This window comes from Sorex araneus, chromosome 5 (genome assembly GCF_027595985.1).
Source record: "Sorex araneus isolate mSorAra2 chromosome 5, mSorAra2.pri, whole genome shotgun sequence".
Taxonomy (NCBI): Eukaryota; Metazoa; Chordata; class Mammalia; order Eulipotyphla; family Soricidae; genus Sorex; species Sorex araneus.
This window is the reverse complement of record NC_073306.1, coordinates 38,492,251-38,518,924: the sequence shown is the minus strand read 5'-3', so window position 1 is coordinate 38,518,924 and position 26,674 is coordinate 38,492,251. Positions and strand designations below refer to the sequence as shown.

The window sequence follows — 26,674 nt, the reverse complement described above, 5'->3', positions numbered from 1 at the left end:
TTTGTATATATACACGCATATGTACGTGTGGGGGTGTGTGTTTGAAAAATAAGATCAGACATACATACAAACACACAGCCCAACTTTAATTATCAGGAGAGAGAGGAGGTAGCTGGGAGGAGCAGGGAACAATGGTGGGCAGGAACGAGTTTGGAGAACGGTTGGTGGGGTTTCGCTTGGAAATCTTGAGAGAAGGGAACTGTATCAGAGGCAGTCTAGGCTGACTTTGTGTGAGCATGCGTGTGTCTGTGTGCACATGTGTGCTTAGTCTCATAGGTCCAGGAACAAGTACCTGGCAGCACTGGAGTGCTCAGAACCAAGGACCCTCAAAGCTGGCTCTGGACAGCCCTTTGAGGTTTGGGTGTGATCACAGGCGAGAGCAAAATGATGAGCAGGTGATCAGGGTTTTAGATGGCTTGAGGAGGAGGAAAGGGGCTGGTGCTGAGGAAGAGATGAGGGGGTCTCTGTGATGGAGAGTTTCCACGAGGCCATGGGATGGGCAGTGGGGGATAGGTGGGGGTCTGGGCTGCCCTGGTGAGTGTGAGGAGCAGGGATGCTGACTTGGGTGGTGACAGGTTCTTCTGCCTTAACTTATCTCTTATGGGGAAGCCAACTTCAAGTTGACATTTTTGGGGGATGCTCAACTATGAGGTGGCCTTGGTGACTACTGCCGTGTCCCGGCATCAGGACCAATAGAGGGCAGTCCTCACACATGGAGGCCTGCCAGGCAGCAACGGGAGCTTCGCCAGGCCTGCCAGGCACCAACTCCAGGGCCAGCAGAGATGTCCAGGTGCGAGATGTGGGATAGGGACCAGATCTTTTTTCCTCGCCAGCCACCCTGCAGGAGGCCCCCTGGTGGATCCTCATCGCTAAGTGTACAGGGAGTAGCTGGGCCAGGAAACGATCCCCTTTCTAGGGTCGAGCCCTGCTGGGGAAAGTCTGAGCCTGGGTATATATGACACTGGAGCATCTCCAGTGGCCAAGGAACTCGGTTCTCAACAGCTTTAAGAGGGCAGTGTGGTTTGGGTGAGACCCGAGGCTGAGTCAAAGGCTGACCGCACAGGCTCTAAGTTATGCAACGTAAGAGCTAGTGTGGCTTCCTGGGGCAGGGGCTGGGGAGAATCCAGCATCCTTGAGAAGATTGTGTCTAGGGCAGGCCATTTTCGGGATTTGCCTAGGGAACCCCAAGGGACCCGCGTAGGCACCTACCCACCTGCAGGGGTCCCGCAGGCGTGCTTTTCCCCACCGTCTGTCACTCCTTAGGAGCAGCTGTGGACATGTGGTCCATGCAAGCTCATTCAACAGCACAGAGGTTCACTGGGAGCCGTGACGGAATCTGTGGCCGAAGGATCATAGAAAAGAAATTTGTTCAGTTGGAAAAAGGGGGGTGGGTGGGAGGTGAGACTGAAAGAAAAGAAAAGAAGTCCTGATCTGTCAGGGGGAGTTTGGGCTTCCAGGAGCTGAGTGCTGCTGGCTCTCAGGTGGATCCATACCCTCATGGGGTGAAGACACCCCACGGTCAAGTTCAGAGCTCATGGTGGCTTTCCTAAACTGTCCAGCAAGGAAGCCTCTGGGGCCAAATATTTCTCTCTCTCTCTCTCTCTCTTTTTTCAGTTTACTTAAATTTTTATTTTATGCTGAGCTTATTCCCGGGCCATAAGTTTTTGCTTCTTAAGTTTCTTTTGTGGTATAGTAAAATCAGCTCAGGTTCCACTGCCATGCCAGGCTGGAGGTCCGGGGAAGGGCTCTGGCGGCTTGGTGTGATCGTGAGTTTGGTCCCCTGGTTGCTGTCTCAGGCTAGATTCTCTGCAAAATCCTCACAAAGTGTTAAGGTCTTCTCCAGAGCCTCTTTTCACATGTTTCCTTTTTATTTTTTTTGTTCTACTACTCAGCTGCCGCTGGTCTGAGAAGGCGACATTGTTTTGCTGTTTTGGAGTTAACTTGTTTAAATAATAAATCTGCCCTTTTGTACAGGATTAAGCAGACAATTAGGAAATCAATCAATCAATTGGTGTCAGCTGCAGGCAGAGGCCGGTGACAGGCGGACTTCCCCCTCACCCCCGCCCTCCCCAATCTCGGAGTCCACTTGGGTTTAGCGGGCAGAGTGTTCGGAGCGGCGGCTTCCATTTCAGGGCCCCCGAGCCCGGACCCAGTCTGGAAAGGAGAAACCAGCAGGAAGCCTTGGGGGGCATGAACCTGCTTTGGACTTCCGTGCTCAATAGAGCAGGCAGTGAGAGAGAGGGTGGCCGGTGGCCCCAGACTACCACGTCAGCTGCCACTAAATTTCTGGCCTACTTAAGACGTCGAAGAGGGGCTAGGAGATGTCTCAGCTGGAACTCATGCTATGCATGTGGGAACCGTGGGTTTGGCCCCCACCCCACATCAGTGGGTGTGATCCTTCTCCCCACTAAAGGAAGCAGCCCCGGGCAGGCTCACTGGTTTGCCAATCTGGGGACTGGCTGGGACACGGATGCCAATGATGGAGCTTACCACTCACTAGGCTAGACTGAAGAAGGGGGGAAAAAGTGAGAGTAAGAGAGTCTGCGCCTTTGAAAATCACGGGGGGCTTTGTACTTGCGGAGGTAGCTCTCTCCAAGATCCAGGGACACAGTCCAGAAATTCACCGGAACTCTGAGCCCCCAAAATGCCCCAGCCGGGAGCGGCTAAATTGGGGGCCTGAGAACACCTTTCTGGGTGTTTGTGATGTTCTGGCGGAGCCGAGGCCTCTCGCAAGCCTGGGCAGCTCCCCTGGCGGCAGGGGCCACACACGCCTCTTCACTGGGGACCCGACTTTCTTCTCTGGCATGTGACTACGGCTTTAGGTGTGCAGTGTACGGAGAGGTAGAGAAACCTGCTGGTTTCTCCTGAGAAGGGCAAAGCGGCACATCTACGGAGGAAACAGGATGAGCTGTTTGATTGGTATTTGGAAAGGTTGTCAGAAAGGAAAAAGAGCTCGGATGAGTTTTGGCTCACACGGGGAGGGGTGCAGGCTGCACTGAGGCTAGAGAGAAGGGAGAGTGACAGTCGCTGTGTCCCCCCCAGGTTAGGGCACTGGAGCCCCACCGAGGAAGACGCGTTGTTCCCTGGGAGGCCGAGGCCTCCGGGACCCACCCTGAAGGGGAGGTGGTGACTTCTTCAGCTCTAGGGCCAGGTGCCCTGGAGGATCCGGGGCAGGTGGGCGGTTTGCAGAGGAGGAGGGCCCTGTGCCTGGAGCGAGCAGACAGGGCTCCTTCCTTGAGCCCATCAGCTCCCACAGGGCCACTCTGCCCACAATGTTCCTGCTCTCCGAGGGGCCCAGATGGCCTTGGCCCCCACTTGTTTGTGGGTGGAGAGCCAGTTGGGATGGGCGGGTGCGATCCCAACAGGTTTCCAGTTGCCCGGGTCCCCAGAAGGGCGAGCTTTACCCACCCCAATCCCCATAGGAAGGACAAAGTGAAACCGAAGTCAGGGTTTGGGGTGTGCCCCGTGGGGTCGCAAGGTGCCAGGCAGGTGGTCCAGGCTGAGCTGGCCTCTTCCTTGGTGAAGAAGGGCAGCGGAGTTGTGCCTGAGGAATGGCGCAGCCAAAGTCAGCGCTGGCTGCCGAGTCCTAGGCCCCGTGGCTCTCGAGTCTGCTTGTGGGCAGGGACAGGAGGTAGCTGCATTGTCCCTAAACTCAGGCTCCTGAGCAGTGCCTCCCACCTCCCGCCACCCCGAACCCCACTGTGGTGCAAAGTCCAGGCTGGCCGCAGACCTCTCCTCAAGAGAGTGAAGTCAGAAGTTTAGAGCGTAACAGGGTCCCCCATCACTTTTCCCGCACACTGACCCAGCCCTGACAGTAAAGAGAACAGGACACGGCCCTGGGGTACATGTTTATGTGAGTAATAAAATATTTACTATAACATAAATATAAAGGGAACTTCCCAGTCTACATTATTATTTTTTTTGCAATAAAGATACAAAGAGAATGCACCAAAACATTGTTCCAAAAATAATAAAAATAAAATAACAAAATTTAAATTCAAACGGTAACAAACAGAACAAGAAATGGAGTAGGGGGAAGCTCCAAACACATCCAGAAAATAAATAGAGATGGGTCGGAAATCTGGAAATCATATTAAAATATCCTTTTCGGGTTAGTCGTTGTACAAAATCCTTTAGAATGGGGTCGGAGGGCAACTGGGAAAACCAAAAATAAAAACCAAGCACAAAATGTTTCTTCTCCCCGCCAGTGTGTACATATCTCACATATTTACATGTTCCCCTGTCACCCCAACTTGGGGAGATCTTTCTCCCCGCCGCCCGGCAGCCTGCGTCCCAGGGAATGGACAGGGAGCAGACAGAGGCAGGCAGAAGGTTTCCAGGGAACGGCTTATTTCTACAGCTGGTTAAAAAATATCTCCAACTTTTCCAAGTTTCGTCTGTAAGTGGCCAGGAGGGCAGGCCCCGCGGGGAGCGAAGGCCCTGCGCGCTGCGGTCAGTCGGGGCTGGGCGAAGCCCCCTCCCCTCCGACTGTGAATGGGGGCGCGGACCTCTCCGGCGTGGCCAGGATCCGAGCGGGGCTCGGATGAAACGAAACGGGGAAAAAAAAAAAACCGCACACTCCAATTTTTTTTTTGTTAGTTTCTTTTTTTTTTTTTTTTGTTTTGCTTTCTTGGGGGGTAGGGGAAGGGGACGGTCAGGGGAAAAATAAATTAGGCTAGATTAAAGCTTTGGCTATTTCCTGCTTTTATACACAGACGCGGCTCTCGCGGCCTCCCCTCCGGGGCCCCGATAAATACAGTATACAGCGATTTAAATTAAGGGCGCGGGCGAAGTTAGAAGGACCCCAGGAGCCCAGAGGCTCCATGAATAAATAAAAACCGTAAAAAAAAAAAAAAAAAAAAAACCAAGCCCGGAGGAAGGGTGAGGGGGGTGGGGCGCATCCTTGCAGGAGAGAAGAGGCGTGGAGCGGATAAAAATGACAGTCCCCCCCCCTGGACCCGCAGGCTCGGGGTGCGCGCCCGGGAGAGCGGGTGCGGGGCTCTCCTCTCTTCGTGCTGTCTCCCCGAGAATCCCTAACCCCGCACCGCGTTACCTGTCGCTGTGGGGAGGCCGCTGCCGGGATCCGGCCCCGAACAGCCCGCGGGGGCAGGGGCGGGGGTCGTCGAGGGGAGGGGGCGGGGAGCAGGCGGCGGGCGGGATGCCCGCGGTGTGTGGGCGCGTTCCGGATCTTCGCTCCTCTCTACGCGGGTTGGCGACGCAGCCTGACGGGCCGTCTACGCCGCTCGCCCGAGAGGGTCGTCCGGTGTTTGGTTTTGTTCGAAAGTTTCTGGGCTTTTTTTTTTCTTTTTTTCCTTTTTTTTTTTTTGTAAAATCCAAAGCAACCGAACAAAAAGAGTGGCGGCGGCGCGGCGCCCAGCGGCGCGCGCCGGCGGGGTCCCGGCCGGCGGGGTCACTGCACCGAGCCGGGCAGTGTGTGGTGGTGGTGGTGATGCAGCGCGGCCGGCGGGGGCGGCGGGGGCGCAGAGGGCGGCGACGCGCCGCCTCCTCCCGGCCCCAGCTCGCCGGGGGCGTACACGTCGTCCATGGGCGGGTGGCCCGCGCCGGCCGCGGGGGTCATGCGCTTCTCCTTCTGCCGCCGGTTGCAGAACCAGACGCGCACCACCTCCTTCTCCAGCTGCAGGCTGTCGGCCAGGCCGGTGATCTCGTGCGCCGAGGGCTTGGGGCACTTGAGAAAGTGGCTCTCGAGCGCTCCTTTGACCCCCACCTCGATGGACGTGCGCTTCTTGCGCTTGCGGCCCTGCGCCGCGATCTTGTCCAGGTTGGTGGGGCTGCCGCTGGACGAGTCGGTCTCCTCCAGCCACTTGTTGAGCAGCGGCTTGAGCTTGCACATGTTCTTGAAGCTCAGCTGCAGGGCCTCGAAGCGGCAGATGGTGGTCTGCGAGAACACGTTGCCGTAGAGCGTGCCCAGCGCCAGTCCCACGTCGGCCTGCGTGAAGCCCAGCTTGATGCGCCGCTGCTTGAACTGCTTGGCGAACTGCTCCAGGTCGTCCGAGCTGGGCGCGTCCTCGTCCGAGTGCTCGCCCACCGACGAGCCGCCGCCGCCCGCACCCGGGTGCAGGTGTGCCGCCGCCGCGTGCAGGCCGCCCGCGTGGGCATGTCCGTGTGCGTGTCCGTGGGCGCCCAGGTGTGGCGGAGGCGACGGCTCCAGCTGCGCCTCGTGGCCGTCCTCGTGCAGCGCGTGGTGCAGGCCCGGTCCCGCGCCGCCGCCGCCCGCCGCCAGCATCCCCGCCAGGCCGCCGCCGCCGCCCCCCGGGTAGGCCGCCTGCGCGTACAGCCCGAGCGGCTGGGGTTGGTGGCCCCCGCCGGCACCCGGCGACGGCGACATGGCCGGGCCCAAGTGGTGAGCCGTGCCGCCCTGCGCCCATGCCGCGCCCGCGTGGGCCGCCCCCTGGTGCACCAGGCGCGCGTGGAAACCGCCGCCGCCGCCGCCGTCGTCGGCCCGGCCGGTGCCGCCGCCGCCCGCCTTGCCGTGCTCCAGGTGCGGGCCGCCGGTCCAGTCGCCGCCGCCGCCGCCTCCCGTGGGCAGCCACTGGGGGTGCGCTAGGCCCACGGGGTGGCCCGCGCCCGCGCCCAGCCACTCGTGGTGCATCAGCTTCTGCACTTCGCGGTACGCGGCCCCCGCGTGCAGCCGCTCGGCGGCCGCCGCCGCCGCCGCCGCCGCCGCGGCGTCCGGGTGCATCAGGGGTCCGGTGCCCCCGGCTCCGCCGCCGGGGCCCCGCGGCAGGTACTGCGCGGTGGTGGCCATGCCGCCCCGCGCCCTACACCGCGCCGCCGCCGCCGCTCCGCTCCGTCTGCGGGCCCCGCCGCCGCGCTCCGCCGGCTTAAAGCCCCGACCCGCTCAGCGCTCCGGAGCCCCGCCCCTCCTGCCGCCCATTGGCTGCGCGCGGAGCCACCGCCCGCCCCTCAGCCCCGGGCCCCGCCCCGCGAGCCCCCCCGCCGCCCGGTCGGGCCGCTCGGGGCTCGCCATTGGGCCGTGCGCCCGGGGTCCCGCGCGCCGGCGCCGCTGATTGGCCGCCGGGGCTTCATTCACTGCCCCCCTACGGTCCGCGTACACACTCACGCCCCGGGGGCGCGGCCGCCACGTGGGGAGTGGCGCGGGGGCGGCACCGGGACCGCACCCCCTCTCGTCCGGGCTGCGTGGGCCCCGCGCTCGCCCCGCGCTGGCGCCTCCGAACCCGGCGGGTCCCACACTCTGCGCGAGCCGGAGCCCCGCTCGCCTCCCGCCGGCGGGATCGCGCGCCCCGGGAAGCCACCCCGCCGCAGAGCCGCTGCCGGCTGGCTGCGGTTCCCGCGGGGTCCGGGCGGCTGTGAGCGCCAGGCGGTATTTGGGTCCGCGGCCCGGTTCCGACTCGGACGCTCACCTCCAGGCCCGGCGCCCAGGCCCGTTTCTTCCTCCGCACCCCGCGCGTCCACTCCGCCGACCTCCGCGGCCCCGAGGAGCGCGTCGCACGGGTTCCGGGCCGGACCGGTTCGGCGGCACGCCTCGCGCCGCCCTGCGTTCTCCCGGGCGTCCCGGCCCAGGTGAGTACCGCGCGGGCGACTCGCGGCCGGCGGCAGCGCTGCGGCGGCGACACGGGCGCGGCTGTTAGCCAGGCGGCGTCCCCGGGTTCCCCAACCTCGAGGCGGACACTTGGCTCCGGTGGAAAAGTGGGCTGACGCCGACGGTGGAGATGGACACTCTTGTCCGGTGCCGGCCGCGGTCGCCTTCCACTTTCTCTGCGGGTCTGAACCGCTCCTGGGCCGGGGTCACGACGGGGTCATGCCCCGGGGGAACTTGCTGAGAAGTGGCACGGACTTGGGGCTGGTGGCTGGCACTTTAGAAATGCAGCCTGCAGGCCGGGAGCTGTCCAGCCTGGCACGGAACCTTAGGCTGGAGTGGAATCGGATTTGCAGGAAAAGCTTGCTGGGCAAACTGAGGCCGACCTCTGTCTCCCCACTGTCCTCCTCACAGAGAAGGCAAAAGCGTCCTAAGCAGGCTGGGACGACAGCCCCAACTCTCTGGGCTGGAAGCTGAGTGGAGTGAGCTGTATTCCACTTCTCCTCCGTATGAGGCTCTGTCCTACGTCTTTTCTCTCTGGGATTTTGCCTCCCATGAGTTCATAGATTCGAGGGCCCTAACTGGCAAGTCAGGACTGCGGATTAAAGCTTCCCTGTAAGATGAAGGGCGATGGATAGGATGATGCAAAAGAGAGTAGGACCCCAGGAGTAGTTGGACAGAGGGCCTTGGGACAGGGGACATCCTGGGCAGTGATTGTCATCTAGGCCCTGGGATTCATCTCTGGCTGGCTGCCACGGGCTGGAGTGGGGCAGGGCAGGATCCTTGTTGGACCGTTGGCCACTGTTGTGAGCAGGGACATGAAAAACCTCCAAGGCTCCACAAATCCCGGGTTTGGGCCAGCTTGGACTTTGCTGAACTCAGGTCCTATGACATCCAGGACCTCCTGGTCCCCTCACCTTCCTGGCCCCTCTCTCGGGTGCAGGATGTGTGCGCCAGGCTTGGTACGCTGCCACGGGGGCTCCTTTTATGCCAGCACTCACCAGGCTTTTATGCCGTGAAACTTGGGCTTTGATGTGGATCCGCCGCTGTCTTCCTGGGCAAGATCTCCGGTCCCAGTCTTTCGAGCTGGTGGTTTTCCTGTATGTGAAGGGGAGAGCACGGCACTGTGGGCAGCCCACATCTTGCACGATAGTAAATCAGAGGCAGGTGGGAAGCAGGGCCGTGAGAAAACTCCCAGGAAGAGCTTTTCCTCTGGTTTTCTGCTGTTCATACCCTGCGATGAGCAGGGGTCCCCTGCTCTGTGTGGGGGTTTCTTCATCACAGATAGGGCTGTGGCCTGGGAGCCCATTAATCTCTCAGGCCCTTCCAGCACTGTGGGTTTGTGAATCTAGGGATTCCTCACAGTTCCTGTTGGGGGAAACAGAGAGGTCTGGACAGGGGGTGGGTGTAGCCATGCCCTGCATTTGGCGTGGCCCCTGAGATGTGAAGAACAAGGATGAATTGCTTTTCCTTTTCAGCTGTGCCTCTGAGCCTTGGGGGAGAGTACTGACACTGTGACCCCCCCCCCAGTGTAGAGATGAGGAAACCGAGGCATGGCCGAGGGCACACACTCACTCTTCATCATTTTCTCTAAGCTGGGAGATGGGCCGGGTGCATGGAGGTGACACCAGGGAGAGCCTGGAACCCTTCTCTCTCGCGAGGGCCATGGCCAGCTGGGACTGTTGCTACCACCTCCCCAAGTCTGTGCGGAATGGAGAGGCACCGGGCAGCCAAAGTCAGGCTCCGAGGTTCGCTAGCCAGCATGTCTCAGTGTAGTTACCCCCACAGCAGTCCCGTGGCTCTGAGCTCGTGGCTTAGCCTGCCTGTTTTCATCTTTAACTGGGAAGTAGAAGACCTGCTTCTCGGGATGGCCCTGAAGCTTCCAGGATGGCGCGGAACTGTTATTCCCATCCCCCTCGCAGGGTGAGCTGAGGCGGGGAAAAGAGGACACCCCTTTCTTCTAGGGGCAAGTTTTGGACCCTCTGCCAATATGTGGGTCTGCAGCCAGCATTTTCATGTGGCAGAGAGGTAAACTTCCTCCTCCTCGACATGTCTCTTGCTGCTGGTCCCTACGGTGTGTTTGTGGGCCCCCCACCCGGGAGGCTGGTACGCATGAGGGCAGACACATAGCTGCTGAGTGCCGCTTTTCTGCAGGAGCCCCGCTGTCCCATCCCAGACTACCAGGAGGAGCTGGGCCACAGGTGTGGTGTGGGATGCCCAGTGGAGGGCGCACACATGCACATGCACAGACACACACAGACACACCACAACACAGACACAGACATACACAGACACACAGACTTACACACAGAACACACACACAGACACACATACACACGCGCACACACACAGACACACACATACACACAACACAGACACAGGCACACAAACACACAGACTTACACACAGAACACACACACAGACACACACACACACACATACACACGCACACACTCCGCAGGTACTCACATCGCAGGTAGCATCGCTGTCCATCCAGATTCACAATAGGGGCGTTTCAACTCATACCTTCAGGTCAGATATTCAGTCCCACATGCCACACAGTGGGACGCTGTCTAAACGACAAGTACAGAGACCTCCCCCCCCACCCCATGTGCTCCAGTAGGCTTTGCTTCTGCAGCACAGAAACACACAAGACCTACTGTGTGCCAAGTCACATGCACAGGCACACCCAGTCCATACCGCACAGAGCTGCCGTCACACTCTCTCTCTGCTCAGGCGTGCACACACAGAGGCCCAGCCCCGACCTCCCATAAGCACCCAGATGCACCCCACGGGAGCTGCCACATCTGCACAGGGGCTCAGAAGACAGGCCCGCCTGCTCCAGGGCTCAGTCCACTCGCTGTGGAGACAGCGTTAGCCAAGGAAAGGGGGCGGCTCTTTGTCACTCTCCATGTCCACGGAGAGCAGCTCCTGACGCAGCTAGTCTCAGACTTCCCTTCCCCGCGGGACCCTGTGCAGCCCACCCCCCCAGACCAGGAGTGCCCCGGCTTCTCTGAGTGGCACGGCCTCCTCCAGGCTCTGGAGTGTGACCAAGCGCCTGCTCATTTGATCCAGGTCACTGAGCCTCCAGCAGATGGGGCCTTCACTGTGGGGGGTCTCTGAGCTGGAGGGGTTTTGGGAAGGCGGGGGGTGGGGGGAGGCTCTGCAGGGTGGGGGAATGAAGCTCTGTAGGCAGCTCCACAGACTGCAGCCCCACATACAATCTCTGCAGAGCCCGAATCACAGAAACAGCCCTCCGCAGTCTGCATTCACACCCGCCGCCAGAGATTCCTGAGCACTTCAGAACACAGTCACACTCGCCATCAGCACCCTGGGCGGCCACAGAGGTGCTGGAATATTCCCGACGCACAGACAGGAGCACCTGCAAGGTGGCTCAGAGGGCAGGGTTTGGGAGGGAGGCAAAGGGGAAGCTGCTTTCCCTTTTGTTTCTCCCACCCCGCCTTTTTTTTGGTTGTTGTTTTCAGTTTTGTGGACCCTACTTGGCAGTGTTTAGGGCTCACGCCTGGCTCTGTGCTCAGGGCTCGCTCCTGGCAGTGCTGGGGGCACCATATGCAGATTGAACCCGGGTCAGATGTGTGTGGGGCAAGTCCCTGCCCGCTGTGCTGTGTCTCTGGCTCTGGACTCTGTGCTGGGTTCTGCTGGCCGGTCAGTAGGTGTTTGGGATCCAGGGATGCACTGAGGGTAGAGGCGGCTGTGTGGACCCCAGGCCTTTGCACTGCTGAGAGATTCACGCTCAGGGACACTGTCCTGGATTCCATATAAGTCAGGGCCACTGCTAAGAGCTAGCAGAGACGGGGCCCCCTGGGGAGGGCTGCTGGAGGCCCGGAGTCTTTGTTCCAGGAGGGTTAGGCTGGACTGGGGGGAGGGCAGCAGGACGCCAGCAGCTGCAGAGCCGCTGGCAGTACCCTGTTCCTTTTCCTTCTGCACTTCTGCTTCCTGGGCTGAGATCTTGAATTTACAGCATCCCAGGGTCCGTGGCAGCCCAGCCTCAGGCTTGCTGGATGACACGGGCCAGCGCTGGGCACCTCATCTAGGGGAACCTTGGTATTCTCGTCTACACCTGGGGCAGGATGGACTGGGTCGGGTTGATTGCTCGGTGAAAGCAGCGTGAGATCACTGTTCCGTGGAGATGTCCAGAGGGAAAGTGGGGCTCCCTCCCCCTCCCCAGCTCTCTGGCTGCGATAGGGAGCCAGGGGCCAAGCCGGCCTGCCTCCCAGCCTCAGGAGGTAAAGCACATCCACGTGGTGGGGCTGCCCTGCTCCTTTCAGGGCTGGAATGTGATTTGGACAGTGGAGCTGGGCCCCGCTGTCGCCCTCCCACCTGGGGCCTTGCCAGGGTCATTTTAGCCCATCTGCCACCTCCCTGCACGGTGGTGGCAGCTCAGCAGATTTGGAGTGCTCACCACGGTCCAGAAAAGCACGTGCCGTGTGAGCGCTCAGGCCCGCAGGCTTTCGCCCCTAAACACAGCCCTCCCAGACACAGCAGACACGGCTGCTGCCTTCTCTGCACTCCCTGGGGCACAGGGGCCATGGAGCGCTCCTCGGAGGAGAATGACTCTGTCTCTCTGTACTCTCTCCCTCTCTGTTGAGGAAAGGTAGGCTGGAAGGTGGAGTAGCTCGCAGGGACGTTCTTCCCTGGCTCTCCCCTCTCCTCTGGCCTCTCCCCTTAGGCCCGTATGTGGGATGAGGGTTCTCCCTGGGCAGCACAGAATGGCCAGACCAGGGTGGTCAAGTGCTCTTGCAAGTTACTTTCATTTTTAGCAGACTGGCAGCCTCTGAGTCGGTGTTAATGCCCACAATCCAGTTATGCAGAGCCCGCACCGCAAATCGGTAAATCATTAGAGGGGATTAATCACTCAGAAAGGCTGGGGCTGGGTTTGGGTTCCTTTCCTCTCCCCCCACCCCAACACTTTTTATCATGGCTGCAAAAGTCCCCCCTCTACGGCGGCGGGGGTGGTGCACACCGCATGTGATAATTAAAGTCCTTGTCACTGTGGCCAGAAGAGTGAGTGCCTTCCTGGGCCTCATGGTGACTAGGGCCCAAATGAAGGTGCAGGGAGCCCCCGAATATGGGGCAGTTCAATGTGAATTTGGCTTGGAGGGCTGCTGGGTATTACTGTATTTTGTTGACTGTGTTAGCATGCTGGTGTGAGACTGTATGTGTGAGTGTGTGAGTATGTGTGTATGAGTTTGTGTATATGTGTATCGGTGTGTGTGTGTGTGTGTGAGTGTGTGTATGAATGTGTGTGAGTGTGTGTGTGAGTGTGTGTATGAATGAGTATGTATGAGCGTGTGTGTGCCCTACCCTTACCCACTGTAACTGTTTCTCAGGCCCCTTGGGAATGGTTTTAAATATCACCCCTGGGGAGGCTGGCAGGACAGCCTGGCAGATAGGGTGCTTGTCTTGCATGTGGCTGACCCGGGCTTGATCCTCAAAACCCCGTATGACCCCTCAGCATCATCAGAAATGATCCCTGAGCACAGAGTCGGGAGGAAGTCCTGAGCACCACCAGGTGTGCCCCCAAATCAAACAAACCCCAAACCTTCAAAACACATTTAATTCTCCCTACACCTTGTCCCCGACCCCCAGGTGGATCTTGAGGGGGAGCAGCTGTTTGGAGGACCAGCCCCAGCCCCACCAGAATTTGTGTGTGTGTGTGTGGGGGGTGGTGGTGGTGGCTCGAGGTTAATTTGCATATTCATAACTCTTGCCTCCGCAGCTGCCCTCCGGAAAAGTTGATTAGGAGAAATGGAGACGTCAGGCTCTTAGTGTGATACCTCTTACTCCCCCCACCCCTTCAGGTGTAGGGGCCCCAGTTTCTGTGTAGTCATAGTAGCCCCAACACTAGCTGTGAGGAGCTGCCTGGTCAGGGGAGGAAGCTCTTTTGCCTTCCAGGCTGTGGTGCTTCTGGAGGGCTCTTGGTTGAGGAAGGGGTCCTTCTAGCCAGGACAGGCTGATGGGTGCCACTGTCTCCAGGGCAGCCTCCCCAGCCCTTTCTTCCTGCCTAGAGCGGCCCCTGCCTCCCCATGTCGCATCAGTAACCATCCTGGGGGTCACTGCCGTGTGCCTTCAGGGATCAGCTCCCAGCCCTTCCCCCCTCCCAGTCCTAGAGGATGGGGTCGGGTAAAGCTTAGCGGGCCCAGTCACTCCCCAAGCCCACTCCTCTTCCCTGCTGTCTTTGTCCCTTGCCAAGCCAGCACGGGTCCCGGGTGTCAGTCTCTGCCCTGTGTGCACACGCTCTGCCGTCCTGTTCCCGTGCTCCTCCGTCGCCCCTGTGCTCCCTGCTCCTCTGTGTGGGAGTCAGCCTGGAGGCAGGGGAGGTCGGGCGGGGAGAACTCCTCGGCTGTTTCGGGTTCCTGCGGGATCTGCAGAGTTGGTCTGGCTCCGTGCTGGCCCTCCCCAGCTTCTGGGGCGTAGCAGGTGGAGGGGGGAAATGGCAAAGGAGGATTTAGGAATGATATTTTCCCAGGGACCTCTTAGCATCTTTATGTATCTCTGGTGGCAGACATCTGTCTGAGCTGAGGGTAGCATCTGGCGGGGCTGGAGACAACATCTGTGGAAGCCGAGACACCTGGCTGCGCCCAGCACATTGTCTGGCCCCGGGACAGCTTCTTCTTGGGCCCTGGACATGTGTCTGAACCTGACATGGCATCTGTCCGGGCCTGGGTCAGCAGCATCTTTCTCACCTGGGACAGTGTGTGTGTGTGTGTGTGTGTGTGTGTGTGTGTGTGTGTGTGTGTGTGTGTGTGTGTGTGTGTGTATGCCCTGGACTGACTCAGGGACTCAGTCAGCTCAGAACAAGAGCTGCCTGAGCCTAGGGTGGGGGGTGGGGAACTTGTCACTGCAGGGAATCCCCCAGAAGCACATGGAGGACATGCACATACCAAAAACTGCTGGACATGTTTGCCTTCCTGCTGGGGAAGGGCTTTTATATGTAGTGCCTCAGTTTACCTGTCTGTAGGCCCAGGCTTGCTCTGAGCAGCCCCGCCAAGGACTCTCTGCACCCACTGACACCAGGAAATCAAGATGCCGAGGCCAGGCCTGGGCAGGGACAGGTCGTAAGAGTCAGTGGCGGGCTGAGGACCCTTCTTCTGTCCTTCCTCCAGCCCTTTTGCTAAGTAAGGTCACAGAGTCCCCCCGGACATGATTCCTGCGAAGTCCTCCATGGCGCCCCATCGTGCCCGCCAGCAGCTGCGAAGCCCCCACCCGCCTCTGCTTCGCAGCAGGAGCTTCTGTCTGCACAGACACAACGTCTCCTCCTCCCCGCAGCCCCCGTCTTTGCACGTGACCTCTCCCCGCCTACTCCCAGCCCTTGGCTGTCCTGCTATGCTTGTCATATCCCTCCAGTGCTGGTTGGAGGGCCACCTGCCCTGGGAAGTCTTTTTGCCCAGGTCACTGCCCTGCTTCCACACTGCTCGCAGGCAGAAGACACCGGCTCAGTCTCCGCCATGGTCTGCAGAGCACAGGGCGGGTCTTCTTGTTTGAGCCTGTTCAGACGCCAAGTCAAAGGGAGCCGGCGCGACATAGTACAGCAGGGAGGGCATTTGCCTTGCACACAGCTGACTCGGGTTGATTCCTGGCATCCCTTGCACCCGCCAGAAGTGATCCCTGAGTGCAGAGCCAGGAGTAACCCCTGAGCATTGCTGGGTATGCCCCCCCCAAACCAAGCCAAACCAAAAAAAGGCACCTGGCCCTGGGACCAGAGCGCCCTGCACAAGGGCCGCTGGGGGCCTGGTTCTGCCCCATGTTCTTCTTCCACAACCAGAGCGGGGCTGTGAGGCTGCAGAGCATCGCTCCCTTTGCTCTCCCGGGAACAGGGGAGAGCAGTGAAGGTCAGGCCTGCAAGGAGCCCTGGAAACAGCTTCTGTGTGGGCTGGGGGGGGATGGGACTACATCTGAGGGAGAGGATCCTTCCCCGGGTCCCAGCCCAGCTCCTGGAGGGCGGGCAAGAGAAGCCTGGCTTGGCTAGTGTGGACAAGTTCCTGGGCTTCTGGGTTTGCTCGTCCTGCCAGAGGGGAAAATGACAAGCAACGTTCTTCACAAAAACATCACATCCCAGGCAAGTCGCTCTCCCCGTCCGACTCACCTGGCACCCAGCCGGGTTCAGAGGACTTGGGATCCCCCTTGGGGAGAGAGGAACTCCGAAGGGAGGCTGAGAAGCGAGGAGTCCTCTGTGGACAGTGCCCACCTCTCGGTGGCTTTGATCCTAGCCAGTAGGAAGAGCTTTATGGTTCCTGCGGCTGCCGAAAGCAATACTTGCTCGGGGGTCTGATTGCCTTGCCTCCAAACACGAGGCAACGGGAGGTAGAGGTCCCTGTTGATCTCTCCCGAGAGATTAACGAGCACCCCTCATAACCGCTCCATCTTTCTGGAACTCGTTTGCCTGGGCACTCCCTGTGTAAGAACAAGAGCTGAGGTTTGTTGAGCGCTTGCTATGTGCACAGGCTGTGTGGGCTGTGCCCCCCTGGCTTCATGCTGTCTCCTCGCCCAGCTGAGGTAGGCACAGAAGGCACTGGGCTCAGAGATGGCCGCGATAACAGCAACCCGCATAGACTGGGTGCTTCCGGTGCCAGAACCGTTCCAGGCGCTTCACGTGCTCTCACCGCACGCCCAAGGAACCAGCACGTAGGAGAATGCCGGGGATGTCACGGATGAGGAGTCACTTGCTGGCACTTGAACCTCCTATTGTGGATTTTTGAGAGTCTCCGTGACGAGGGCTGGATGGTTCGGAGGACCCCCGGGTGGGAGGGCTCTTGCCCAAACTCCTGAGCCCTAGGCAGCCTCCCGGTGCCTGGAGATGCTGACTCAGCAGCAAAAGATGTTAATTCCCCACCTTGGTTTGCATATGATTTACACATATTTATTTATGAGTGTCTTTGATTAATGTCAAAGTGCCTCAGTGTTTTTTTTTTTTTTCCTGCCAGGCTTTAGGGCCCTGCAGAGGGCATGGCCAGTGTGGACCGACTGGCCGCAGGCTCTGAGTGTGCCTGTATGTGTGTATGCATGCGTGCATGCCTCTGTGTGTGTGTGTGTATGTGTGCGTGCACGTGCATGTGTCTGCTCAGGGCTGTGATGTGCCAAGTGGCAGTTGTGGGTGGGTGCCTGATGCCAGAGGGTTGACTTGGAGGCTGATGAACCTGGGATTTGGGAGTGGGTTATTTGGGCCACCTCTGTGAAGGGGGTGGGGGCGGGGGTGGGGAATCTGGCTATATACGCAGGGTCCAGTGATAGGGTGGAAACAAGTTTGAGGACCTGGCACAGGTGGGTGACTGATGGGTGTTAAGGCCCTCCGAGATCTATATATATCTTGGAGAAGCCAGGATCCCCGCAAGCTTTCTGGGTAGATACTCAGACCCCAGGGAGCAGGGCAAAATCTGGGGGTGGCGTGAGGGCTTCCAAACAGGGTAGGATGGGACCTCCCCCAGCTGCTACCCCTGCAGACTGCTTACAGGGTCCTGGGGAGAGAGAAGGACTCAGGAACAGTGCCATCAGCAGGAGCAGGCAGTGTGTGCCGGCTGTGCCCGGCCCTGTGCCTGGCACTGTGGTGGGACCAGTCCCAGCCTGCAAACCTTGGCAGGGGAGCCGGAAAGATAAGGAGGGAAGGGCAGGCCCCAACCATGCGGCTTTGATCCTTCCTGGGGATCAGAGGTGGTGGCGGTCTTATCTCCTCATTACAGCAGAGCAGAGACCCAGAGGGCTGCAGTAACTTGCCCAAGGTCACACAGCAAGTGAGCGGAGGAGTGCAGATTTGAACCTGGCTCTGCCTTAGTCCAGAGCCCAAACATGTCGCCAGTGTTTGCTGCCTCCACCAGGTGTCAAACAAGGATCACACCTGCTGTGGCATTGCATGAGGGTTACTCGAGCTCACGTGTGTGTAGCTTAGTACTGTGGCGGGCATTCTCTCAGGGCTCCAGAAAAGTTGCTTTTTCCCTTTTCTCCTGGTCTGGCGGACCCTACCCTTCACATGGTACCATGGTTCTTGCCAAGACTGGTTAAAGGCAGTGGAGGGTGGGCACAGCCTCTGGGCTGGAGAGTCCTTGTTACAGGCACATCAGTGTATAAGAGGTACTTGCCTTAGTTGGCCCTGGTCCTGGGGACCTGGGGGCCTGGGGAGGGAGGAGGGACATTGAAGTGGTCAGGTTAGGATTTGTGTGTGTGTGTGTGTGTGTGTGTGTGTGTGTAAAGATTCTGTACTGAGGTGTGTGTGTGTGTTGGGGTTGGGGGTATGACTAAGAATCCTATATGGGAGTGGCGTGTGTGTGTTTGTGTGATTATGTGTAAAGGTCTTTTACTGGGATGTATGAGTACACATGAGTGTGTAAAGATCCTGTACTGGTTGTGTGTGTATGTGTGTGTGTGTGTGTGTGTGTGTGTGTGTGTCTGTCTGTCTGTCTGTCTGTCTGTCTGCCTGTGTCTATGTTGGTTAGGATCCTGTACTGGGAAAAGAGAGCTGACTTTGGGAACAGGAGAGAGCATGGTCTGCAGGCAGCAGTTAGGTCTGGTTTTCGTTTCTGGTCAGAGATCTGCCTTGAGTGTAAAAATGAGCAGGCAGCAGGAACAGCAGGTGCAAAGGCCATGGGGTGAGATGAACTGAAGGTGCACATTTCTTCAGTTGCTAGAGAGACAGTGTGGACTGAGATATCTCAGTGTTTAGAGGAGAGCAGCTGAGTGGGAGCAGTTCTTCCTTATTCCTTTGTTCATCAGTTCAACAAATATCTAGTGCCTGCTTAGTGCAGTACTATCCTAGGTGCTGATGTCTTATACCCGTGAGCATGAGCTCAGCTTTAGAGCATGTTATTTTGCTGTAAATATGAAAGTATTGAATATGATCATGTTTGAATATTTATAATGCAAGGAGACAGGGTGACAGGGGAGATGGTTGGATTCTCTCTGATTCCCACAGCCGCTTCCCCTCTCCCAGAAAGACCAGGACCCTCACAGTGGGAGAAGTGGGATGGTTCTGAGAAATCACTTTGCTAGAATTTTCCAGCTGTCGGCTGAGTCCTGCCAGGGCCAGGCCCAAGCCTCCCAGAAACCAGTAGGTGAGAGGAGATGAGTGTGGGTAAGGTGTCCGCCTCTGTCCCATCCAGCTGTGCCTCCCGCAGAGTGTCCTCACTGTGGGACTCCTGACCGTGTCTTCCTCACCCCTGGCCCCACATGGAGCCTGAGTGCTGACCTCTGGGCCCTGTTCAGGCGTCTGGTCTCAGTGCACCCTGGCCGTTGGCAGGGAGAGAAGATTCCACACTGCTGTCTCAAAGAATTGTCCTGAAATAATCCCCTGTGCTTGGCTGGTCCTGTGGAGGCAGCAGGAGCCTGTGCTTCTCAGCTGTGACCTCACTCCTCACCCTTTCCTGCAGGAGGAAGGACAGAGAAGAGGAACCAGAAAAGTTGTTCAAGATTCAGAGGTGAAGGAAGGTGCTGGGCACTTCTGTCAGTTTTTAGTAAGTGAGGAAATCTGGCAAGAGGAATTTTCCAGGTGGGATAAAGGGAAAAGAATGTCTTGTACATATTCCTTTCTATATTAATCTGTAAGTCATGGCTCCCCCTTCTCCCATCCATCTATCCTTCCATTCCCTCCGCTAACCTATCCATCTCTATACCCCACCCACCCCTGAGCCTCCTACCTACCTGTCCATCCACCCGTCCATTTACCACCACCAACTCATCCATTCATCTGCCCATCATCCGTCCACCTATCCATTCGCCCATCCATCCATCTGTCCATCCACCCACTCTCCCATTCTCCCACTCACCTCCACTGACCCATTGTACCATTCACCTATCATTTACCCATCCAGCCACTGCACTGACCTGTCCATTCATCATCCATCATTCAGCTCCTCATATACCCCTCATTGACCTATCCATCCATCCATCTGCTCACTTACATACCCCACTGACCAATCCATCCATTCATCCATTCACCCACTCAGCCCCACTGACCCATCCATCCATCCATCCATCCATCCATCCATCCATCCATCCATCCATCCATCCATCCATTCACTCACCCACTCACCTCCACTGTCCTATCCATCTATCCACTCACTCCACTGACCCATCTGTTCATCCATCCATCCATCCATCCATCCATCCATCCATTTACTTACCCACATACTTATCCATCCATTCTCCATTCTATTTATCCATTTATCCTTTCATCTGTCCATCCATCTGCCCATCCATACACTGAGTGACTATCTAACAGCCGCTGGTTTAGGTAGGCTTACTGATTGTGTGGGAGCAGGTCAGTGTTTATACTTTCGGGATCCTTCTGTTCATCAGTTTCCTCTGATCACTTGGTTCCTAGAGGCATTCTGTGGGAGTTGGTCCCATTCTCATAGGGCTGTTGGCTCCCTGGGCTCACGATGGTGCAGAACCTTCCGTGTTGCTTCCACACACCCTGGGCCAGGCCTGTGCCCTTCGCCAGGGTCCAGTTTGGAGAATGCGGCAAAGCTCCCGGGGCGGCCCTCGCTGCCTGGCAGCCTGCCTGTGCTGCTGGCCCCTTGCCAGCACCAAGCTTTTGTAGCGGGGAAAGTTGTGTCTCCGTGGAGCTTCTTCATTCGCTGTAGTAAACAAACAGGCTGGGAACTGAGGCCCAGGGCCGGGGGCCGGGGGTGACTCCACGCAACAGCAGGAGGGCTGTGGGCACTTAGACTTTGAGCCGGGTGGCTGTGGTAGGCCGGCGCTCTCCAGCCACTTTCCCGGCCCTGGGTGGGATAAAACTGTCAAAAAGACCCTAGCCGGAGAAGCAGATTAAGATGGAGGCAGGGAGGTGCAGAGAGAGGGTGGGAGGGCAGGAGGTGGCCGAGGGCATCGAGGCCTAGAGAATGGCGTGTGTGGTGGGGGGAGAGGCAGAAGGAGAGAGACATACAGAGGGGTGCAGGCATGGTCTGGTGCGTGTGAGAGAGGTAGAGAGGGAGAGAGAGATGGGGAGAAGAGAGCGAGGAGAGTGCAGAGGAGAGAGACCAGACTCGGAGGCAGAGGGGGAGACGCAGGGTGTCAGGGCAAAGGAAGACAGTGGTGGGCCCAGGGCCCAGCTGGAAGTGTGGGGCTCAACGGGCCCCTCCTCTGAGGAGGGCACACCACAGCGAACAAAACTTTTCCACTTGCTTAAGCTCATTCAAGCCTCACAATGGCAGGATGAGATGAGACTGGAGTCGGCCCTGGCAGGGGGGTGGGGATGTGCCCTCGCTGGAGAAGGCTGGGGGAGGGGAGCAGCGTGACTGAAGCCGGCCAGAAACAGCCCCCTCCAGAAATGCAAATCAGAATAAGCGTGTGCTATCTCCTCCTGCCAGTGAGACGGACACACGTCGAGGAGGAGAAACTTCCAGCGCTGGCAGGGAAGAGGGGAGAAACTCTGGGTGGGAATGTCTCTGTTGGAGACTTCTCAAAAAATTCAGTTGTGGGGCTGGAGTGATAGCACAGCAGGTAGGGCGTTTGCCTTGCACGCGGCCAACGTGGGTTCAAATCCCAGCATCCCATATGGTCACACAAGCACCGCCAGGGGTGATTCCTGAGTGCATGAGCCAGGAGTAACCCCTGTGCATTGCTGGGTGTGACCAAAAAGCAAAAAAAAAAAAAAAAAAATTCAGTTGTGAGCTTCAGGACTGAGAAGGTAGGAGAGGGGTTAAGGTACTTGTTTTCCATGCAGCCAATCGGGTTCGATCCCCAGCACTGCAGGTGAGCCCCCAAATGCTGCCAGGAGAGATTCCTGAGCACAGAGCTAGGAGTAACTTGTGAGCATGGCTGGGGGTGGCCCAGAAACAAAAAAAATACCAGAGCAAAACCAAAAATAATTAAGTTTCCATTTGACCTGGTGAAGCCACTTTGTGACATTCCCTCCCCCACCAAGAACCCAAAATACAGTATTTCAAAAAGATCCTTGCTGGTCTGTGCATTGCAACACTGATGACAGTAGCTGAGATCTGGAAATAAACCATGTATCCAAGAATAGATGATTGTATAAAAGAAGATGCTAACACACACAGTGGAATACCATGCAGCTCTGAGGGAAGTTCAGGGTTGCCCTGTCCATGGTTGCAACTAGAGGGGATCAGGCTGAGTGAAGGAGAGGGACAGACGCAGAATGATCCCTCTTATGTGGGGGTTACAAAGAAGCACATTAGGGGGTTAAAGCGGGCAATGGCAACAGCCCCTGAGTAGGCCTGCAGAATTGAGTGGCCAAGGGGGTGGGCAGGGTGATGGGAGAGGGTGGGGGGCACTGGGGAGGGACTCTGGCACTGGTGGGGGGTGTTGGAACATTTCCTACCCAAAATGCTGCTGCCAACAGTATTATATATCCTGGTATATATTATATATACCTAAGTGAAAATCGGGAGAAAAAGCAAAATAAAAGGAACTGCCCCTTGCAGTGGCTGAGGCCCGTGGCTGGCTCCTGGGCTGCTGAGGATCTGGTTGGGCACACTGGCAGGACAGGGCTGCTTCTCGTCTGGGGCAGCCTCTCTCTGTCCATGCCCCGGGTGACCCTGAGCCCCTACCCGTAGTGGGCGCTGTGGGGAGCAGGGACAGTTGACAACGGCTCCTCACTGTATCCTCTGGAAATTGCCTCGTTGGAAGTATGTGTGTGGGGTCCTTGCCCAGAGTTCTGCTCCTCCCTGGGGACAGTGTGCCTCTAGTGACAGGCCGGCTGGTGGGGGCAGTTGCCAAGGTTTGGTGCCCTGGCTTTAATCTGCGTGCTGCTGAAGTGGAGGCTTTGTGGAGATGGCGCGGGAGTCAGCTTCCCGCCTGCCTGCTGCCTCCCAGGCCTCCCCAGCAACCCTCCTTCCTGCAAACTCCAGGCTCTGTGTTGCCGAGAGTTGGGACCTCTGGTGCTCATGTGACCTCAGCCTAGACTTTGCACACTGCCTTCTCTCCCCTGTCCTTGGCGTTCAGGGCCAGTGGAGGGGACCTGTGCCGCAGTCTGGGTGGCATCTCCAGGCGGCGGGGGGCTATGCTTGCTCAGGAAGAGGCTTCTGAGGTGACAGTGGTCCCCAGTCTGTAGGTGGGGGCCAGGCTGGCTGCCCTGGGGCTATTGAGGACACAGAGGAAAGGTCACTAGGAGTCCAAGGGTCAGCCCTGGGAATGTGCCAGTCTGCAGGACCAGCCAGTGATAAATACTAATCCCAAGAGGCACAGCTGATATCGCCCCCCCCCACTTCCCATCCTCCCATCTCCTGGCTGCTAGCCTGCCTTCCTGCTCTTGGCCAGGACCCCTGAGCTTCCCCGTCTGTCCCCTCTGCCCCTTGCACTGTGCCCTCGGCCACAGCAGCCTTACACAGCTCACAGGTGCTGTGCAGAGAGCTGCAGTGTGAAATGAAGTAGGAACTGGATTCCAAAGACACGGGATGAAAAAAGAAACCAAACTATCTCTCTGATGATATAAATAGCGATGACGTTGGCAGGGTACTATTTTCAATGAAGTAAAACATATGATAAGAATTGGACGTTATCCATGTCTTTATGTTTGGTGTGGACATTAGAACATTTTAGATAGAATGTGTGATTCCGTTTCCAGTGGACAGTGCTGCTTGGAGGAGCCCCATATCTCGGTGCCAGGGGATTCCGGCCCGCCTGGCGTGGATCACGTCTGCCTCGGAGCCCAGCCCTGAAACTCTCCCACCTCGTCCCGGGCATGGCGCCCCAGGCTGCAGGTTCACCCTCTCACTTCCTTGTACCTCTTCCTTCCTGCCTCCTCTCCTTTGTTCCCTGGTTCTGGCTCCCTCACTCCCCTGCAACTTTATAAACTTTGTTTGATAAGGTGTCTCCCCAGCTGTACTGGGGGGCACTCCTGGAAACAGCCTGACGGTGTGGGCTTGCTGACACAGCACCCGGGACCCGGGGTGCTGGGGTACCGGGGCCACCCTGGAGGACAGGCATCCAGTTCAGGGCCCTTGTGCACACGCTCTCTGGCCCCCTTGGACTGAAGCTCAGTGCACTCTGACCCCAGGGCCTTTCACGTGCCATCTCTCTGCGCATTCCCTTCAAGCCTGATGTCTTCCCAGATGTCCCCTTCCCAGGGGGACTTTTTCTTTTATTTAAAAAATTTTTATTAAAAAATTGTTTTTTGTGCTTTGGGTCACACCCGACAATGCTCAGGGATTACACTTGGCTCTGACTCAGGGATCACTCCTGGCCATGCTCAGGGGACCAGGCCGGATGCTGGAGCTCGAACCTGGGTCAGCAGTGTGCAAGGCAAGCACCCTACCCGCTGTACTAGTTCTTCACCCCCTACCATTCCTGTCTAATTCCTCAAGCAGAACAGCTAAACTCGGGTGACCCTCCCCATGAAAGTGGGTTCATCTGTTCCCCACCTAGAGGGCAGTACTGTCTGCCTTGGTCACCCCGCAGGCTGTCCTCCCTGCACTAGGCTGGCCTCGAGTAGGACTCAGTCATAACAGTCAGTTCAGGGAGCCACGTGCAAGGTATTTGCCTTGCATGCAGTCAACCCGGGTTTGATCCCTGGCACCCCGGGGGGTTCCTGCAACCCCACCAGGGGTCATCCCGGAGGGAATTCAAAAGTAAGCCCTGATCAACAGGTGTGGCCTCCAAAACAAGGAAACGAACAAAAAATTGGTGAAGAGGTAAAATATATAATGACAGTGACAGAGATGCAGAAATGGAGATGGTCTCCAGGCAAGAGGGACACTGGGCATGGCTCTGTGGCCCGAGGCTGGAGACTGTGCTCTGCCCACTGCAGCATCTCTTCCTCCTCACCCAGGAAACTGGGAGAAGGAGCCTGAGTCATTGGGAGAAGCAACGTGATTGGAATGGGGCGGGGGATGGGGGCTGGGTAGGAGGGCTGAGTGGGTGACGGGTTGCTGGGGGGTGAGGGGTGAGGAGTGGAGGGAGTCGTTTATTTGCTCTTCTGGCACCTCTGATTTTCTGAGTGCTGGGACTCAGCACAATTTCCTGATTGTAGGGACTCAGCTTCCTTCCTCTGTGCTACCCCTGCCCCTGCCCTGCTGCCCTGGGGGTGGGGAGGGAGGGGCAGGTCCCTGGGGTGGGGGATAGCTCTGCAGTGTCCCCCAGCTCAGACAGGCATGCTGTGGCTGATGCTGAACTTGGGACCAGGGAGGAGGCTGTGACATGAGAGAGGAGGAGATAAAGATAGAGAGAGAGCAAGAGAGAGAGAGAGGGAGAGAGAGAGAGGGAGAGAGAACAAGAGAGAGAGGGGTGAGAGAGAGGGTGAGAGAGGGGAGAGAGAGGGGGAGAGATAGAGGGAGAGAGAGAGAGAGAGAGAGAGAGAGAGAGAGAGAGAGGGAAGTTGAGGCAGACTGGGGTGGAGGTGGGAGCAGGTAGGAAGGGTGGTGGGAGGGACACTGGGCACATTGTCGAGGAAATGAACACTGATGAAAAGACGGGTATTGAAACATTGACTGAAACCCAATCACAAACAACCTTGTAACTGTGCATCTCATGGTGATTCAATTTAAAAAAAAATAAAGAAGGGAAAGAGAGAATGAGGTTGGAGAAGAATGGAGGAGAGAGACTGGAGTCCGAGGTGGGCTGCAGCCGACCTCAGGCCCCTCTGCTGGGCAAGCTGCCCCCCGGGGTGGATCTGTGGCATTGGCAGCTTTGGGTGCTCAGACCCTGTGAGTGTTTGGACCCGCCTGCGCCCTCCGGCCAGCTCGATTCCTGCCCCCACCCAGGGCCAGGCTTTGGATGGGGCAGGTTGGCTTCTCTCTGTTGGGCCGACTTCCGCATGCCCCTGATGCCCCCTGTCCAGCGCCCTCTGAATCCGGGGGGTCTGTGCCACCGCGTGTGAGTGCCAGCGGCCAGGAGCCCCACGGTGCGTGAGCCGCCCTTCCCCCTGCGGGCTGCTGCCCACAGGGATGCCTTTCGGTGGCTCCAGCCTGAGGTGTGAACCCTGCCCCGCTTCTTCCCTGCTTATCTTCACGCTCATCGCAGCGGGACTGGGTTTGTGACTGTCCTGGGGCCACATCTGGAGGTGTACAGGGTGTTTGGGGCAGGGGGTACTCCTGACTCTGTGCTCAGGGGTTGCTCCCGGGGGTACTTGGAGGACCACGTGTGGAGGACTTGACCTGGGCCTTCCGCATGCAGACATGTTTGTGGCGCTTGCTCCAGCCCCAGCCTGAAGGTTTCTGGACACGTTTCTGGAAGTTCCGACCACTTCCCTGGACATTGGCCACTTAGAAGACTGTGCCATGGGACCAGTGCTTCGTCTTTCCAGTGAAGAAATGAGGCTGGCAGGGGTCTCGGGGAGCCCCGGGGGGAGCTGCCGGTAAGAGCAGGGCACAGGTGCCAGCGTTTGCTGTGGCACCCGGGAGTGGCTCTGCTTGCTTTTCTCTGTGGGCGGTGATTCCGGGGACTCTTCCTGCGGCCCCCGAAAGAGGCTGGCTGGGGGGCCTGGAGGGCTGAGGGGCAGGAGGCCGACCCGTGAAAGACACAGCGGGAGTGGGGGGCCGGGGCTGCCGTCAGAGCCGCCTGGGGAGTCGCACCAAGGGGCCCGCCTGGGCTGTTGGGTCCAGGGCTCTGGAGGTGGAGGCCCGGCAGCAGGAGTCACAGAGGACTGAGTGAGAAACAGAAATCTGCGGGAGAGGAGAGAGGCCTGGGGGGGACGTGAGGCACGAGGCCAGCAGGCGTCAGCAGCAGAGCCCGGCACCCCTTCACTTACAGGACATGGCGAAGGCACCTCGGAGGGACGGGCAGGTGTGAGGAGTGACAGGGAGCTTCCCCCGGGCCCCCCAGACCTCTGGAAGGTTCTCTGGGATGAGCAGATGAAGGAGGGCGGAGGCGCAAGGGGCAGCTGAGCCTGGCCGAGTCCCTGGACGCCGGTTCCCTTCTCTCCCCCCGGCCCTTCCTTCTGCTTCTGGAGCTCGGGCCGGGTTTCTGTTCTGCGGCTTCTCTAGGAGAGCCCAGGCCGCCTCTGGGTCCCTGGTACCCGGACAGATGTTCGGGGACCCAGGGTGGGGTGTGGGGATACAAGTCTGACCTGGCTTTCTCAGCCTGTTGCCCTATACTTGGAAAGCCTTGGAAGCCCCTTAGTCTAAGAATGTTTTATAGAGAAAAAAAAAAAGGCCCAGGGAGGGAGGAAATGGACCCCAGTTCATGACCCTAGAAATAATCTCCAGC

The 26,674-nt window shown here is 58.3% G+C and overlaps 2 protein-coding genes across 2 annotated transcripts in view; one reads left to right on the top strand and one right to left on the bottom strand.

Moving 5' to 3' along the window:
* Positions 1–3,835: 3,835 nt before the first annotated feature.
* Positions 3,836–6,819, bottom strand: POU3F1 (POU class 3 homeobox 1). The gene has a single exon (XM_055138804.1). It carries the CDS (start codon positions 6,764–6,766, stop codon positions 5,411–5,413), a length of 1,356 nt encoding a protein of 451 aa, XP_054994779.1. The 5' UTR covers positions 6,767–6,819; the 3' UTR covers positions 3,836–5,410.
* The window catches only part of LOC129404867 (basic proline-rich protein-like), a 117,162-nt gene continuing 97,252 nt past the window's right edge, over positions 6,765–26,674 (top strand). The window contains exons 1-2 of the mRNA XM_055138442.1: positions 6,765–6,810; positions 6,864–7,542. Of these exons, the coding sequence (XP_054994417.1) occupies positions 6,765–6,810; positions 6,864–7,542 (725 nt within the window). The remainder of the gene's footprint in view (positions 6,811–6,863; positions 7,543–26,674) is intronic.

Excerpts from the sequence above, each read along its gene's own strand:
- POU3F1 (XM_055138804.1), bottom strand. The coding sequence starts at position 6,766 with ATGGCCACCACCGCGCAGTACCTGCCGCGGGGCCCCGGCGGCGGAGCC.